The 17,622-nt window shown below is 37.6% G+C and overlaps 1 protein-coding gene across 1 annotated transcript in view; it reads left to right on the forward strand.

Annotated features, from left to right (window-relative positions):
- Positions 1-429: 429 nt before the first annotated feature.
- LOC130681265 (bromodomain adjacent to zinc finger domain protein 2B-like) overlaps positions 430-17,622 on the forward strand; it is a 93,314-nt gene continuing 76,121 nt past the window's right edge. The window contains exons 1-3 of the mRNA XM_057493902.1: positions 430-545; positions 958-1,079; positions 16,918-17,128. Coding sequence (XP_057349885.1) covers positions 1,023-1,079; positions 16,918-17,128 — 268 coding nt within the window. The 5' untranslated portion in view covers positions 430-545; positions 958-1,022. The remainder of the gene's footprint in view (positions 546-957; positions 1,080-16,917; positions 17,129-17,622) is intronic.

The following is a 17,622-nucleotide window of genomic DNA, read 5'->3' on the forward strand; positions in this document are numbered from 1 at the left end:
GAGATCTACAAGTATTTTGTTGCATTTATATTTGAGCATTTGTATTTTTGCATTTTTTAGTTTTGGTGGATATAAATGATACTGTTTCTTACATATTCCAATCATATATTAATGGTTGACTGAAAATCAGAAATTTTTATGTTCACTTTGATCTTGGGATCCCATCTGGGCACAGAACATCAGGCTCCATTTCTGTTTGAACGTAACCATATATTTTCACTGAGTAATCATATATTGGATTTGAGCCCTTTACCAGGACTTCTAAGAAGGGGCCCAACCATCAGTAGTGACTATGTTTGAGCTACGGGAGGCCTGATCCTGCCTTTTCTGGCACACATTGCGCACGTGTGCTCCTCCTGTGCACTCTGGTACGTTTGCTAGAATGAAGACTTGAGCTTTTGTATCTGCAGGACCCAGGAGGCTGGGCAGCAACTTTGGGATGACTTGGGAGCCCACTCCACCAGGAGGAAAATGCATCCTGCGTGGGGTCCTGACACCTGCAGATGGAGCTTTGCCATGATTTCTTCTGGATGTTTTTGTAAAGAGTGAGTACAGAACCTGCCATTTTCTATCATATTCCTAAATGCTTCCTTTATTTAAGTTCTCATATAGTATTGTAACATTTTTTTTTTTTAAGTGTTGCATAAAATTTCTTAGAAGGGTAAAGAGGGCTGGTGTTATCTATACAATAAAACTGTTATGAAAGACCAGAATTAGATTATATAATAGCTCCAGGGTCTGGGGCATAGTGTGTGCCCAGAAAGAATAATATTTTGTGAATTTAAAATGCTTTATGGAAGCAGATCAAGTGAGGAATGAGCCAGCTCTTAGAGCTTTGTGCCCTTGTGTGAATCATCTTTAAAGATCTGACCCTGTAATAATTAATGCGCAATGTTCCTCATTCACTGAGGGTTTCTAAGGATTAACGTTATATTATTCTGTATCATTCTGATTCAGGATTATTTCTGTAGAGAAATGCCACTTCAGCATCATATACACAGTCATAAAATTCATATCAAGAAATGGGACCAGTCAGTCTTCCCTGCAACCTGAGGCAAAGAGAAAAAAGTCACACCCTAGTAAGTCCCTTCACTCACCTGTATTGTTACTTTTCCAACATTAAAGTAATTGAGATCCACTGAAAAGTGGAAGTTTAAGTACATTAAAATTCAGAACATTATTTTGAGTTCTACTATTTTATTGATACCAAACCAGAATTTAGTATGCTTTTATGTCCCTAGCTTTTGAAAAGCTAACTTATCAATATGTTGATATCCCTTGTGGCTTGTCATTTTCAAATGGGATTATCATTGTGCTTGATGATTTCTCCTGAATGAGTGTTGAACATAATTTTTAAAAATTAACTTCCTTCACTAATATGTTCTTTGCCAGACCTCTGTGTGAATGTATTTGTTAAAAACATGCATAAAGTAACCAAGGGAACATCTATCTATTTTGATACATGATTTGAGTGAGCAAATTTTATGAATCAGGTTTAGAACAAAATACGATGATGTCTTTTGTCTCCATGCCACCTACTGGATGCTGCTCAACACCATCTAAGGTGAAGTTGTTACCAAATGAGACACACCTGTTTCCACTCAGTCAGCATACAGCAAAGCCAAACACTGACCTGAGCAGTGAAACCAAACCCTGACTTTGGGATGTGGTTTTTTTTAACATAGGGAAAGAAGGTGGGCGTTCCCCAAGCAAGGAGAACGGATAGCTAAAGTTTGAAGCCCTGCACTCACTATTGGCTTACAAGCAAGGGCTTGTAAAGGTTATGGGAAAGGGTTGCAGGATGTGTGATGAGCTTGTGGCATTGTTCTGACGGGTCCGTGGTGAGGTGACGGGACTGTTTGAGGAGTGTTAGCTGTCAGCCTTCTGGCGCCACTGAGGCTAGAGTTCACTTGCTCATTGTCAGGAGGTGGCTCGTCTGGTGGAGCCTAAATACCTGTAAAACAAGTCAAGGATACGTGAGTCAAGAGTCAGTCTGTGGCCTTGAGGGGGAAATCAGAGTCCTGGGCCATTTTAGTTTGCTTTACCTTGGTTTGCAAACCCCATTTTCTTTCTTCTTAACTTACACATTCTGATTCCCATACTGTGGGTCATATTTGATGGACCCAGTCTTCTATATCATTGAGATGTCTGAGGGCCTTTATTAGACAGGGAATGCCTGTGCAGTCACAAAACACCTTTAGGACTGAAATCACCGTAACGCTTAAGAGCCAAAACATTGGATGCTTTTTCTAAATGACATGCATTTATGGAAAACAGATTTCCTTAGGTTCCAAGTAGAAATCTGAAGGTACTTTACTTTTGTGTATCTTGGTTTCTGAGATAACAGTGAGATGTTTCTAATCTCCTTCCTATTTCATGTGCTTCCTTCTTGTAATAATTGCAAATTCAAGTTTCTTTTTAGCATGCACATTCCTTTACTTTTTTGGTCTATTTTGAGCTTCAGAAAAAATGTACATAAACCTTGCTTTAGCTTTACATTCCTCTAATATACTTTCTACCTAATGTTCTTTATTGGTAAGCTAGATGACAGGCATTCTAACAAGCATGAGGAATTACATATTGTCCTGGTTTTTCACTAGAGCTGTTTTTTAACCATTTGTTTATGATTCATATGATCATCTCATCATGATCAAGTGCATTAAGTTTGAGAGTCTGTCTGTGCCAGCGTGCTTCTGAGTTTAGCACTGTGTATTTTACGTGTTACAACTCCTGAGGGAGTTTTCTTAATTACTAAAGGAATCTAAAATTTTCTGGACTATTCACATGGGTTTTGTTTTAGTTTCTCATATCTATTGTATAGAATCTTTATTTTACAAGGGTGTCTATGTCTATAAAACCTATAGCATGCTGTAGGATTTACTTCTGAATTGCTTTCATGGAGGAAGCCTGACACAGATTCACACACAGGGGAAGTAGGTGTACAGTCAGGGATTGTCTGCTTGAATTGTGGACAGTATCTGACCATGGAATTCAGATGCTTTCTACCAATGCTTCTATTAATTCTCATAATGGTTAATTTCCTGTGACCTTGGAATAATTGAATTTCTCTTAAATATTTAAAGAGCGTATGTATTATATCTCACAATGTAATATTTCAAGTTTACATATTTGTACTAAAGCCAGAAACATTTTCAATTTACTGTTTTTAATTTTCAAATTCATAAAGTATATACGTGTGCCTTATTAAAGTTTTACATTCATACAACATACTTCCAAATTTATATCGTCTCATTGTGTTTTTAAAAACGAGTGAACTTATAATCACGCTGCTTGGTTAAATTGTCAGTTTTCAGGAGAGTCTTAAAATTATCAGGAGACACCTAAAATTTATTTCCAGTACTCAAAATACCATTCCACAGTGCTAATTTGCATAGAATTTAGTAATATTTTGTATCAAGATTTGGATTCAGCATAGTGTATATTCTCCTTTGATATTCCATGTATTAACTTTTGAGTCATGTTAACATGTGTCAAAGTGCACCAATTCCATGTAGTCCCCTGCGGCAGCACAGGGGATGTCTGTTCATCACATAGCCCACATACCTCTGCACCATGAATTCCCCTCAAGGTCACGTTGCTCCTTCCTGCCGCTTGCCCGGTAATTTGTCCTTAGAGAATCCCACCCCAACAGAGCCAGAGTGGTGATTCTCTCTCTCCAGTCCCCTCTTCATGCTGCTGGGTCATACCTGCAGGGACAGACTCAGAGCAGCACCATGCAAGAAGCAAAATGACAGCTGAGACCCCAGCTTCTGTCCTCCGTCAGCCTCGTGGAGAGGACTGGATGCAGTAGTTTGGGGGCGCCATGGGCCTTAACGGGAGGAGCGGCAGTAAGAGGGAATGCCCTTGTCCCTGTCCTGTGCCCTGTGGCAAGGGTTCGAGAGTTTTCATAGCAGCCAGGTGAGGAAAGGCGTCATGATAGAAAAAGGGGTTTAAAGTTCTCAGTGTTTCCCCAGGCTCCACAAATTATCCGTCACACTGAAGGTACAGTAACAATACAATACTCATGTACTGCCTTCTAAATGTTCAGTTTCTTACAAGGTTGATTAGGTTTAGCTTTACAACTTGGTTCATCTGGGGTAAATCAAGCTCTTCGTCTGTAACGTATTTTGTGTTCAGATTGACTTAATGGCATAGTATGAACAGTCATTTAGAAGAGTGTTTTCAGATAATTTCAGACTTACAGAAAACCTGCAATATCCCTGATGTTCCTTCATTCAGATTTTCCAGTGGTCACTGCACCACTACATTTGCACCATCATAGAAAATTGTCCACTGTATTTTTCCAATTAGAGGCATAATTTACCACAGAAATCCTACATGACCCACATTAGAAAATCAAAATTGTTGATAATTCTTACCTGAAGACCAGCTTTAAATATCAGTAAGTGCATCAACTATGAGAAAAATATGTCTGCATTCTGGACCATAGACTTTCTGTCATTTTCATGACCTCACTAAGAATGTTGCATCTATTTTCAATAAGAATATTGGTCTGCAGTCATGTTTTTTCATGGCATCCTAATCTGGATTGATGTCAGGGTAGTGGTGGCCTCATAGAGTGAGCTTGGAAGTGCTCTGTACTCTTCAGTTTTTTCGAAGAGTTTGAGAAAGATTGACATGAATTCTTTAAGAGTTTGGTAGAATTCTCCAGCGAAGCTCTCCGACTACCAGAATCTCTTGTACAGCAAGTGTTCTCCTTTTTTTCATTCATTTATTCTTTCATCAAATATTTATTTATTTTATTTTGGTATCATTAATACACAATCACATGAGCAACATTGTGCTTACTAGATCCCCCCCATTATCACGTGCCCACCACATACCACATTACAGTCACTGTCCATCTGTGTACTAAGATGCTATAGAGTCACTACTTCTCTTCTCTGTGCTTTACTGTCTTCCTCGTTCCCCCGACTATGCTATGGGTGCTAATTGTAATGCCCATTACTCCCCTTCTCCCTACCTTCCCACCCACTCTCGCCAGTCCCTTTCCCTTTGGTAACCATTAGTCCAGTGTTGGGTTCTGTGAGTCTGCTGCTGCTATGTTCCTTCAGTTTTTGCTTGGTTGTTAACACTGCACAGATGAGTGAAATCATTTGGTACTTGTCTTTCTCCACCTGGCTTATGTCACTGAGCATAATACCCTCTAGCTCCATCCATGTTTTTGCACATGGTGGGATTTGCTTCTTTCTTATGGTTGGATAGTATTCTATTGTGTATATAGAATACTCCTCTTTATCCATTCATCTACTGATGGACACTTAGGTTGCTTCCATTTCTTGGCTATTGTAAATAGTGCTGCAATAAACATGGGGGAGGGGGGTTGCATATGTCTTTTTGAACCTGAGAATTTGTTTTCTTTATGTACATTCCTAGGAGTGGAATTCCCAGGTTACATGGTATTTCTATTTTGAGTTTTTTGAGGAACCTCCATACTACTTTCCACCGTGGTTGAACTACTTTACATTCCCACCAGCAGTGTGGGACTGTTCCTCTTTCTCCCCATCCTCGCCAGCATTTGTTGTTCCTGATCTTTTGATGTTGGTCATCCTAACTGGTATGAGGTCAATATTGTGGTTTTAATTTGTATATCCCTGATAATTAGCAATGTGGAGCATCTTTTCATGTGCCTGATTGCCATCTGAATTTCTTCTTTGGCGAAGTGTCTGTTCATATCTTCCACCTATTTTTTAGAACGGTTATTTCCTTTTTGGGTGTTGAGGTGTGTGAGTCATGTATTTTGGATGATAACCCCTTGTTGGATATGTCATTTACAAATATATTCTCCCATACTCTAGGATGCATTTTTGTTCTGCTGATGGTGTCCTTTTCTGTACAGAAGCTTTTTAACATGATGCAGTCCCATTTGTTCATTTTTTATTTTGTTTCCCTTGCCTGAGGAGATGAGTTCAAGAAAAAGTTGCTCATGTTTATATTCAAGAGATTTTTGGCTATGTTTTCTTCTTAAGAGTTTTATGGTTTCACGACTTACATTCAGGTCTTTGATCCATTTTGAGTTTGCTTTTGTGTATGGGATTAGACAACAATCCAGGTTCATTCTCTTGCATGTAGCTGTCCAGTTCTGCCAACACCAGTTGTTGAAGAAGCTGTCATTTCCCCATTGTGTGTCCATGCCTCCTTAATTTTATATTAATTGGTCATATATGTTTGGGTTGATATCTGGGTTCTCTTGTCTGTTCCATTGTTGCACGGGTCTGTTCTTGTGCCCGTACCAAATTGTCTTAATTACTGTGGCTTTGTAGTAGAGCTTGAAGTCAAGGAGAATGATCCCCCCAACCCTCCACTTTTTCTTTGTTCTCAGGATTGTTTTGGCTATTTGAGTTCTCTATGGTTCCATACAAATTGTAGAACTATTTGCTATAGTTCATTGAAGAATGCTGTTGGTATTTTGATAGAGATTGCATTGAATCTGTAGATTGCTTTAGGCAAGATGGCCGTTTTGACAGTATTAATTCTTCCTATCCTTGAGCACAGGATGTGTTTCTATTTGTTGGTATCTTCTTTAATTTCTCTCCTGAGTGTCTTGTAGTTTTCAGAGTACATGTCTTTTACTTCGTGGTTAGGTTTTTTCCTCGGTATTTTATTGTTTTTGATGTAAATGTGCATGGAATTGTTTTCCTGATTTCTATTTCTGCTCATTTATCGTTAGTGTATAGGAATGCAAGAGATTTCTGTGTATTAGTTTTGTATCCTGCAAATTCGCTGAATTCAGATATTAGATCCAGCAGTTTTGAAGTGGATTATTTAGGGCTTTTGATGTACAATATCATGTCATCTGCAAACAGTGAAAGTTTAACTTCTTTCTTACCAATCTGGATGCCCTTTATTTCTGTGTGTTGTCTAATTGCTGTGGCAAGGACCTCCATAACTATGTTGAATAAAAGTGAGAAGGGTGGGAATCCTTGTCTTGTTCCTGATCTTAAAAGGAAAGACTTTCAGCTTCTCGCTGTTTACTATGATGGTAGCTGTCGGTTTATCATATATGGCCTTTATGTTGAGGGTACTTGCCCTCTATACTCATTTTGTTGAGAGTTTATATCATGAATGGATGTTGAAGTTTGTCGAATGCTTTTTCAACGTCCATGTAGATGATCATGTGGTTTTTGTCCTTCTTTCTGTTAATGGCTTTTCTCATATTGTACCTTCCTTGAACCCCTGGAATAAATGCTACTTGATCATGGTGGATGATCTTTTTGATGATAATTTTGAATTCTGTTTGCTAATATTTTGTTGAGTATTTTTGCATCTATGTTCATCAGGGATATTGGTGTGTAATTTTCTTTATTTTGTGGTGTCTTTGCATGGTTTTGGTATTAGAGTGATGCTGGCATCATAGAATGAGTTTGGGAGTATTCCCTCCTCCTCTACTTTTTGGCAAACTAAGGAGGATGGGTGTTAGGTCTTCTCTAAACGATTCATTAAATTCAGTGGTTTAGGCATCTGATCTGGGGGTTTTGTTCTTTAGGTAGTTTTTTGATTACCAGTTCAGTTTTGTTGCTGGTAATTGGTCTGTTCAGATTTTCTGTTTTTCTTGAGTCAGTCTTGGAAGGTTGTATTTTTCTAGGAAGTTGTCCATTTTTTCTAGGTTATCCAGTTTGTCAGCATATGATTTTTCATAGTATTCTATCATCATTCTTTGTATTTTTGTGGTGCCCATAGTGATTCTTCCTTTATCATTTCTGATTCTGCTTACTTGTGTAGAGTCCTTTTTTTCTTGTTAAGTCTGGCTAGGGACTTACCTATTTTGTTTATTTTCTCTAAGAAACAGCTCCCACTTTCATTGATTCTTTCTGTTTTATCTTTCTCGATTTTATGTATTTGTGCTCTAATCTTATGTCCCTCCTTCTGCTGACTTTGGCCCTCATTTGTTCATCTTTTTGTAGTTTCACTGTGAGTTTAGACTGTTTATATGGGACTGTTCCTCTTTTCTGAGGTAGGCCTGTATCGCAGTATACTTCCCTCTTAGGACGGCCTTTGCTGAGTACCACAGAGAGTGTCAGAACAGACTCCTGTAAGTGTCTGGCCAGCTAGGCTGAGGGACGGCAAGAAAAAATGGCACCCCACAGCCCCTCTTCCCCTGGATACATCTCCAGCATATCCCATCCCTCTGACACACATCCCAATGTTAATCCATAACTCACATATAATTTAGGTGCTTTTCAAACTGCTGGGTCTCAGATGGATCATCAGCACACCCGTCCTCCAGGAGCAGAGGCTAGGCCTCCGAGAGTCCTCTGGCCGTCCCAGAGTTCAGCCACACTGATTCTCAAAGCCAGAGGGCTCATCTTCCTGGGGCGGCCCTGGTGTAGGCTTCATCCCCTCACCCCCCATGCCTGCTTCCTCTCATTCATGGGGGTTGGGGCAGGACAGGAGATGGGGCTGACCACAGCTCTGCCCTTTTACCCTTCTCAGTGTGGCCTCTTCTTGTCATTAGCTATGGAAATTCTGTTTTGTCTTTAGGTTATTTCCAGAGTGGGGCATATTGCATGTAGTTTCCTAGGTGTGTACATGAGAAGAGGTGATCCCAGGGTTTTTCTGCCACGGTCTTCTCAGAATCCCCTCTGTAGCCTACTTTTCTAGGCCTTAATTCCCTCATCTGCAATGTGAAGAATATATATATATATATATATATATAAGCAGGCCTTTAAGATTAATTCTCTTTTAGGTAAGATATTCCAAAAGTCTTTTTATAAACTAATTACCAGGAAATAAAGGATTCTGGAAGTACACTTACAAAGAGAAAGGTGGTTTTTTTAAAAAAAGAAGGTAACATTGTTTTATTTGAGCTATAGTTAAATTTACTGAAAATTGTTTAGCCAGAAATAATTTGGTAAATGATCAATTCACTGAATGACTAACAGACCTAAAACCGTCAGACCAGACACCTTAATCCAGGTTTAAAACATTCACCACAGGTATTTCAGGCAAGGCCTAGAATAGGTACAGTTTCCAATTCTGAAAAATGTAAGTTCATTCATTCATTTATATAACATTGATCAGTCAGGAAGTGCTAGGCATCCCAAATATTAATGTGAGAAATTGACAGTTGCCTAGGACTGCAGATCTGAGAGGAAATACTTGAAGCAAACGTTTGGTGATACTAAAACTTAAAGAACAAAACAACAGCAAAGAAAAATATCAGCAAGGGATATGGCTGGTAATTGTAGGTCTGCTTTTGTTATGTAGCTGTATTCCTATTATTGTTATGTGTGTATGCAATTTAATTAGTAGTTTGATAAAACCTGTACATGCTTATGTTACTCTACAAGAAGATATGTCAAAGAAATAATCAATCTTCCCATGTTTTCTTCTGTCTGCTACTTCTGTAGCTTTTCTTCTTCCTTCCTAATTACAACCCTTAAATAGAATTCATGCCTCATATCAAATTTACCGAGTATCATAGTTCTTCCAAGTGGTAAAGATACCTCAAGACAAATGCTGGGCATAGAAGCCACAGGGCATAAATCTGCAAAGAAGTAAAAAGCTAACCTTGTCAAACAATATTGCTTCTCTCTCACCGACTTTACATTTCCCTGTATGGCCCCGGAAGATGACTGGTTAGCCAGAGATGGGTAAGATTCCTCAAGGGAGGAACAACCTAAGACAGGCACAGTCGCAGGGGGGCCATCAGGTGAGAAATTGGGGATCAACAGAGGTGAGGCTTAGAACTTCACCCCCCCTGTTTTGAGAGAAATCTTCTGCATACATGGATGTTTTGTCGCCCATGTCTAGATTGGATTAACACACAGTCTACAGGCACAGACCTGATCATCTACATTTGCCCTCTTAGAGCACTAAATTATGTTTTCTACCTTTATCTTGCATCTACCTACCACTCCAGCATTTTATCTAAAAAAAAGATAATAATAATAAGGGAGAAATGTGGGATTCACATATAAATCAAGTATAAAAATCAAATCTGACTTGATTGTTTATAGTTCATGATGCGTGATCAAAACTGAAAGTTTCTGTTATATCACTGCCCTTGCACTGTTCCCCATGTAAGAACTTATTCACTATGTAAGAAGTTGTTCACCATGTAAGAACTTGTTCGTTATGCTTCAGAAGATTGGAGACTGTTGAGAATTAGGCTTGGGGTGGATTAATGATTGTGCATTGAGTCCCCTATACAGAATTTTATTGTTAACCACCATTTGATCAAGAAATATGAGAGATGCCCTCTCAAACAAACAAACAAACAAAATGAACTCAAAATTGATCATAGGCCAACATGTGAAGTGTAAGAGTTTCAGAAGAGAACACAGAACTATTCAGGAGTAGGAGAAGGGGAAGAGTTCTTGGCACCAAAGCGCAATGCATAAATTAAAGATTGATAACTGGGATTATCTCAAAATGCAAATTAAAAGCATAAATACATACCAGTAGACTAACCCATTCAATGGCTACATTTAAAGACTAATAATAACAAACATTGGCAAGAGTTTGAAGCATTTGGAACTCTCAACATTGCAAGTGGGAATATGAAACAATACAACCACTTTAGAAAATCTTAAAAATAAACACTGTATCTCCTAGCAATCCCACTTCTTAGTACTTACCTAAGACAAATGGAAAAATATACCCACATGGAAATGATTCAAATGTTCATAGTGGCTTCATTCACAACAGCCCGAAACTAGAAATAATACCCACTAACTGGAGAGTGGATTTTGAAAAGTGGTACATCTATATAAGGAAATACCACTTTCTAATAAAAAGAAAAAGAAGTGTTGATACACACATTATCAATGAATCTTAAACTAATTAGGCTGAAGGAAGGAAGTCAGATGAAATAGTGTACATATTGCATGGTTCCCATTTTATAAATTTACAGGAAAAGAAAACTACGTTGTCAAAAAGCAAATTACTAGTTGCCTGTGGCCAGGAGTAGAGAGAAAACTGCACTGTAAAGGGGCAGAAGGAATCATTGGGAGGTAATCGAAATGCTATTTGCTTGATTGTGATTGTAGATTCATAATTGAATAATATATATAAATGTGATCGAATTGTACACTTTAAGTGGATGTGTTTATTATTCTGAAGTTTATTATACTTCAGAATAGGTTTTTTTTAAATCCCCAAACTTGAGGTTGGAATATATTGGCTCTTTCTCATGTGATGGCATTGTTCTTCAGTTTGATTAGTGTGTGGATTACATGCATGTATACATTTGTCTAAACCCCTCAAACTCTGTACCTAAGATTTATGCGTTTTACTATATGCAAGTATGCTTCAAAAAAAGAAAAATCTCAGTAAGTTGGCAAATCATTCAGTGAAAGCTGACTTTTGGTGGAATGGGTTCCCTCATTTACTTATTTACTGCTCCCCTCCCTATTAAACCATCCTGAAGTATATAAACTCAAACAAAAATGGGAGCAACAAAAGGAACATAAAGACAGCAACGATATAAAGGGACAAGTGAGACTTGATCACACGTCCTATTAAGACCTGAACACGGGCCGGTGGACAGGGGACTCTGGTTGTCAGTGAGACAGGAAGTCCAGTTACTTAGACAGCTCAGTGTCCACAAGGCACAGTGAACACAGACCAGTTGCTCATGAGACGTTTAGCTATACTTTGGAGTATCATTTATGAAGAGTAATGGGAATATTGAAATAAAAACTCACATTTAAATAAAATTTCATAATCTTAAAAAAATTCTGAATAATAGAAACATTCTAAAATCAATTCATTTGAGGTAATTTTTCTAATCTTGAAATACTTGAAAGTAATAAATTTATTTGCCATTTTCCTCAAGTATTTCTCCATCTTCTATCTTAACTTCGTTCAGGAAGAAAACTTTCCTACTCTTTGCCTTTTCCATGTTACTTAGAGGCCACTTCAGACCTGCCTGGTCTCCAGTCGGGCTTCTTTCCCTCACATCCAGGCAGTCCTCTCTCCAAGAAAAGAGCCTCATTATTTACCTGCTTTTCTAGCTCTAGTTCTCAGGCCCTAAGTCAGACCATCTTTATTTGTTAAGTGGACATTTGAGACAACTTTCTGTCCCGACCTCTGCATCCTTTTTCAGACTCATCACCTACTCAAGGTGACGTTCTGGGATCGCCTGAGTCAGAGTGACCCGAGTCTGAGGTCCCAGTTAGAGATGCTTGTCCTTTGAGGAGAGGACGCTCTCCCACTTAACCTCTGTAGAGAATGTGCCTGTATAGAGTAGGTGCCTCAAGTGTCTTAAGTAGCGGAAACTGTCTTTATGATGACGCATCACAGCCTAATAGTATACTGGTATGTGTTACAGTGTAGAGTGAACTTTACTCATTTACTATGATTATTTCATTCAGTCTGAAAAAACATAAACCTTTTCTTCTCTCTCACCATAGTATTTATAGAAATGAATGTGTTACTGCTAGTGATTTAAATTAGTAACTGTAGAAAGGAGAATTATAATGGTATAAAAGGCTTAATCTGTCACCATCTCTATCTTCTTAGTCATCTTTTTTCACTTTATCCTGTTTCTTTTAGATCTTAAAGATTATTTTCAGGAACCATTTACTATCTTAGTCTTAGAAATTAAGGAAAGAATAAACTCCTTTTTATGCATAATTTCTGAATGATGTAAAAGCATAGGAATCAAATGATATAAATTGTATTTGCCTTTTCTAAGGAAAAGTTTATTGACAAAAAATACTTCTTTTTTTCATCACCCACAATTGTTTTGAGTGTTGAGTGAATTAAAGTTTTAATACAAGCTTGATATTTTCCTAACAATCCCGTTCTCATTTTATGAAATCCCGGAGTCAGAAGATAGCCGGTTACATGAATCGCCCTTAGATAGTATTTATTTATAAATGCCAAAAGCAAAAATGTAAATGATGTCATTTGTCAGGTGAATTTTGGACACCAAAATAATCTGTACCTTTTTGGACACAGGTATATTTTCCTAGCTGAATAAAATATAACTGTGTAAAAATTATAACTGGATAAAAAAAACGATTAATTGATGGAACCCTTGAAATTCAGTCAAAAGCTCCCCATGCTGGTGAACATAAAGCTGTTCTGCTGGCTTCCTTCTTAGTGTTTCATGGTGTAAAAATGCAGTTATTACAAGTGCTGATCCCACTGACTTCATTTGAAATCTCAGCAAAAATTCTCTCGTCAGAATTAATATTTAAAATGGGAATTACTGAACAGATTTAGTTTAGATATTTTTTTGACATGTAGACACTGAGTATATGCATTGGTTTTTTCTGTAACCCTGCCATAGCATCATCTTGACTGTGCTTTCATGCCTGAATATTGTGATGAGTATCAAGTATAAAAATGTCTTTGTAATATCAGTGAAGTACATGTAGTGGCTAATACCCCAGGTTTTAGAGAGAGACAGTCCTGGGTTCAAATCACACATTTCTGTTCCTTATTGCCAGGGCACCTCAGGAAACGATTTAACCTCACTTGGTGTGTGATTCCCTCAATGGTAATACAGGGACAGTAAAACCCACCTTCCTAGGTAAAATGATTATGAAGATTAAAGTAAAGAGTGCATTCAAAATGCCTCGGACAAAGCACGGTGCTTGGACTGTGGGGTCTAACTGTCCTCCATGATGGGGAAGAGCAGTGCTTGTGTCCATGGCACCCACTGTGTGAGGTCATCATGTGCCATAATTCTGAGCCTGGCACCACAGCATAAAAGGCAGGACTGCTGGCTCTGGCTGCAGAAGTGCCCAGAGTGGTTCAGGTGAATCCTGCTTTGAGATTCTTTGAAGGAATAAGAAACATTTAAAAATTTTCTTAACGTTCACAGCAAAGGAATTCTCTGTCAAAAAAGAAGTATAAGGTAATTTAAAATTTTTTAGAAAGGTTACTTTGAAAGGATGCTTTTCCTATGTCTGGAAATACTACTTTGGACTCCAAATAAGGTCATGTAACAGTGTATTTGTTTTGATTGCCTTACGGAGGACAAACAGCTCTTCTTTATTACCTATGCATTAAGCAGGCTTCTTCCTGTAATACACTAGCGTTATGCTTTTGTATGTTTCCATAAACCTTTTTTTTCTTCTCTCTCACCGTAGTATTTATAGAAATGAATGTGTTACTGAAAGATTTAAATTAGTAACTGTAGAAAGGAGAATTATAACGGTATAAAAGGCTTGATCTGTCACCATCTCTATCTTCTTAGTCATCTTTTTTCTCTTTATCCTGTTTCTTTTAGATCTTAAAGATTATTTTCAAGAACCATTTACTATCTTAGTCTTAGAAGTAAAGAAAAAAAGAATAAACTTTTTATGCATAATTTCTGAATGATGAAAAAGCATAGGAATCAAATGATATAAATTTAATTTGCTTTTTCTAAGGAAAAGCTTACTGAGAAAAATACTACTTTTTTTCGTCACCCAAAATTGTTTTGACTGTTGAGTGAATTAAAGTTTTAATACTAGGTTGAGATTTTCCTAACAATCCATTTCTCATTTTATGAAATCCTGGAGTTCGAAGATAGCCCAATACATGAAACACTCTTAGAAAGTATTTATTTATAAATGCCAAAAGCAAAATGTAAATGATGTCATTTGTCAGGTGAATTTTGGACATCAACATAATCTCTACCTTTTTGGACACAGGTATATTTTCCTATCTGAATAAAATATAACTGTGTAAAAATTATTACTGGATAAAAAAAAGATTAATTGATGGAACCCTTGAAATTCAGTCAAAATCTCCCCATGCTGGTGAACATAAAGCTGTTCTGCTGGCTTCCTTCTTAGTGTTTCATGGTGTAAAAATGCAGTTAGTACAAGTGCTGATCCCACTGACTTCATTTGAAATCTCAGCAAAAATTCTCTCGTCAGAATTATTATTTAAAATAGGAATTACTGAACAGCTTTAGTTTAGATATTTTTTTGACGTGTAGACACTGAGTATATGCATTGGTTTTTTCTGTAACCCTGCCATAGCATCATCTTGACTGTGCTTTCTTGCCTCAATATTGTGATGAGTATCAAGTATAAAAATGTCTTTGTAATATCAGTGAAGTACATGTAGTGGCTAATACCCCAGGTTTTAGAGAGAGACAGTCCTGGGTTCAAATCACACATTTCTGTTCCTTATTGCCAGGGCACCTCAGGAAACGATTTAACCTCACTTGGTGTGTGATTCCCTCAATGGTAATACAGGGACAGTAAAACCCACCTTCCTAGGTAAAATGATTATGAAGATTAAAGTAAAGAGTGCATTCAAAATGCCTCGGACAAAGCACGGTGCTTGGACTGTGGGGTCTAACTGTCCTCCATGATGGGGGAAGAGCAGTGCTTGTGTCCATGGCACCCACTGTGTGAGGTCATCATGTGCCATGATTCTGAGCCTGGCACCACAGCATAAAGGGCAGTCAGGACTGCTGGCTCTGGCTGCAGAAGTGCCCAGAGTGGTTCAGGTGAATCCTGCTTTGAGATTCTTTGAAGGAATAAGAAACATTTAAAAATTTTCTTAACGTTCACAGCAAAGGAATTCTCTGTCAAAAAAGAAGTATAAGGTAATTTAAAATTGTTTTAGAAAGGTTACTTTGAAAGGATGCTTTTCCTGTGTCTGGAAATACTACTTTAGACTCCAAATAAGGTCATGTAACAGTGTATTTGTTTTGATGCCTTACGGAGGACAGCCAGCTCTTGATTATTACCTATGCACTAAGCAGGCTTCTTCCTGTAATACACTAGCGTTATGCTGGTGTATGTGTTCCCATGAGGAGACTTAAAGTGGGAAATCTGAAATATCACAAAAGTAGACAAAAGAATGTACATCATGTACCTATCATCAGCTTTAGAAATTATCATATGAACAATATTGTTTTACATATATTCCCATCTACTCCTCCTCTTCCATAATCTGATGAAGCAAATCTTAGACATTGTACTTCATCTGCAAGTGTGTCTAAAAGATAAGAATTCTTGTTTTCTACAAAAGTATGAGAATAGCATTATCATAATTTAAAATGATAACTTCTTGATATCATCAAATATCAGACATTGTTCAAAATTTTCATTGTTTAAATTCTTAACTGTCAGAATTTCCGGACAGTTTGTCTATTTGAATCAAAATCTAGGTAAGATCCAAACACTGGGCATGTTTGATACATGCTTTAAGGCCCCTTTAGTCTTCCCACAGTGTTTTCACTTCTTGAAATTTGTTTGTTGAATAAACTGGGTAATTTGTGGGATTTCCTTCAGACTGGATTTTGCCGTGTAGTTTAATATATACGGCAATTAAATTTTCCCCGTTAAGTTTTAGTGATTTAATCTGGAGACTTAATCATTTCCAGGTTTTGTTTTTTGGGAGGGGGAGGATTAGTTTATAGGTGATGAAGTGAACCTCCTTCTGTCGGTCCAGTTGTCTCCCTTTTTTGGTGATTGGCAACCATTCAAATGTAAAGCTTAGATCCATTAATCCATGAGATATTGCAAAATGGTAATAGTCTGACTCTTACATTCCTTCTTGATTTATTAGCTGTGTTTTTTCTATAAAGAGAGTCTTTTGTTTGTTATTTGGATAGCTTCATGTTTGGTTGAACTGATGCTCCTGAGAAGCAATCCGTAGAGGTGTCATCACTCAACTAATCTTTTCAAATACCTGCCAACTTTACAGTCATTATGGTTCAGAAATGGTGATTAAGATGTATGTCTATATATGTTTATAGGTACAGGTATATATCTGTCAGTGTATTTAAAGTTGAAATCATTAAAGTAAGAATACGAAATATATACCAAAAGCCATGAACAATTCTAAATGTAACTTGAATTAGAAACTAAAATTTTTAAAGGTTACAACAGCTTTATAAAAATTAATGTGTAGGTTTACCTAGAATTTTCTGACATATTGATCACTTGTGTTTATTTTGTTCATAATATTTTATTTCTATAAAATGTTACTTAAAAGGGAATGCAGTGGTGTCCTTTGAAAGAAGAGGATGCCATTCCCCGTGTGAGGGCAATGGAAGCTCATGGGGGACGACCACCGGATCCAGAGGGAGAGCGACCAGGAGAGGATACCAGCGTGAGACAGCGGAGCGGTCGGCCTCCTGATGTTGGCGGTGCTGAATGTGTAGATAACACAGATGGCAAATTGCTAAGACAACTGCAAGCTCAAGGTAGGGAACATGTATCCGTCACTGTAAGAACTGTACTAAAATGTGTTAAGTATTTCTACATGTATTTGACATAGGAATGATTGATAACTACTCTCAGTTTCTAAAAGGTAGGTGATTGTGTTCAAATAAAATGAGAAAATAAGGAGTCCCACTGGTAACTGGAGTTCTTTGATTTAATAAGCGCCTTTCAAGAATCATACTCGTAAACACATCATGCCCTGTGTGTTTAGAATTACAAAGGTAGGTGATGAACTTTTCAGGCTGGAAACTCATTTGAACAGCTCCCAATTCCTTGCGGTGGTACAAGGGAGTAACTCCAAAATATGTGGATCTGTGGAGTAAATTTTCAGTCAAAGAACTCCAATTAGTGGCAAGTCTTAGTTTGGGTTCTTCTGTAGCCTGGATATATAACATTTATTTTCAAAATGCCCAACTAATAAACTTAGGTCAAAAAGTATCTTAAGATCACCAGAAAGTATCATTCATCAAGTACA

Source organism: Manis pentadactyla, chromosome 16 (genome assembly GCF_030020395.1).
Source record: "Manis pentadactyla isolate mManPen7 chromosome 16, mManPen7.hap1, whole genome shotgun sequence".
Classification (NCBI taxonomy): domain Eukaryota; kingdom Metazoa; phylum Chordata; class Mammalia; order Pholidota; family Manidae; genus Manis; species Manis pentadactyla.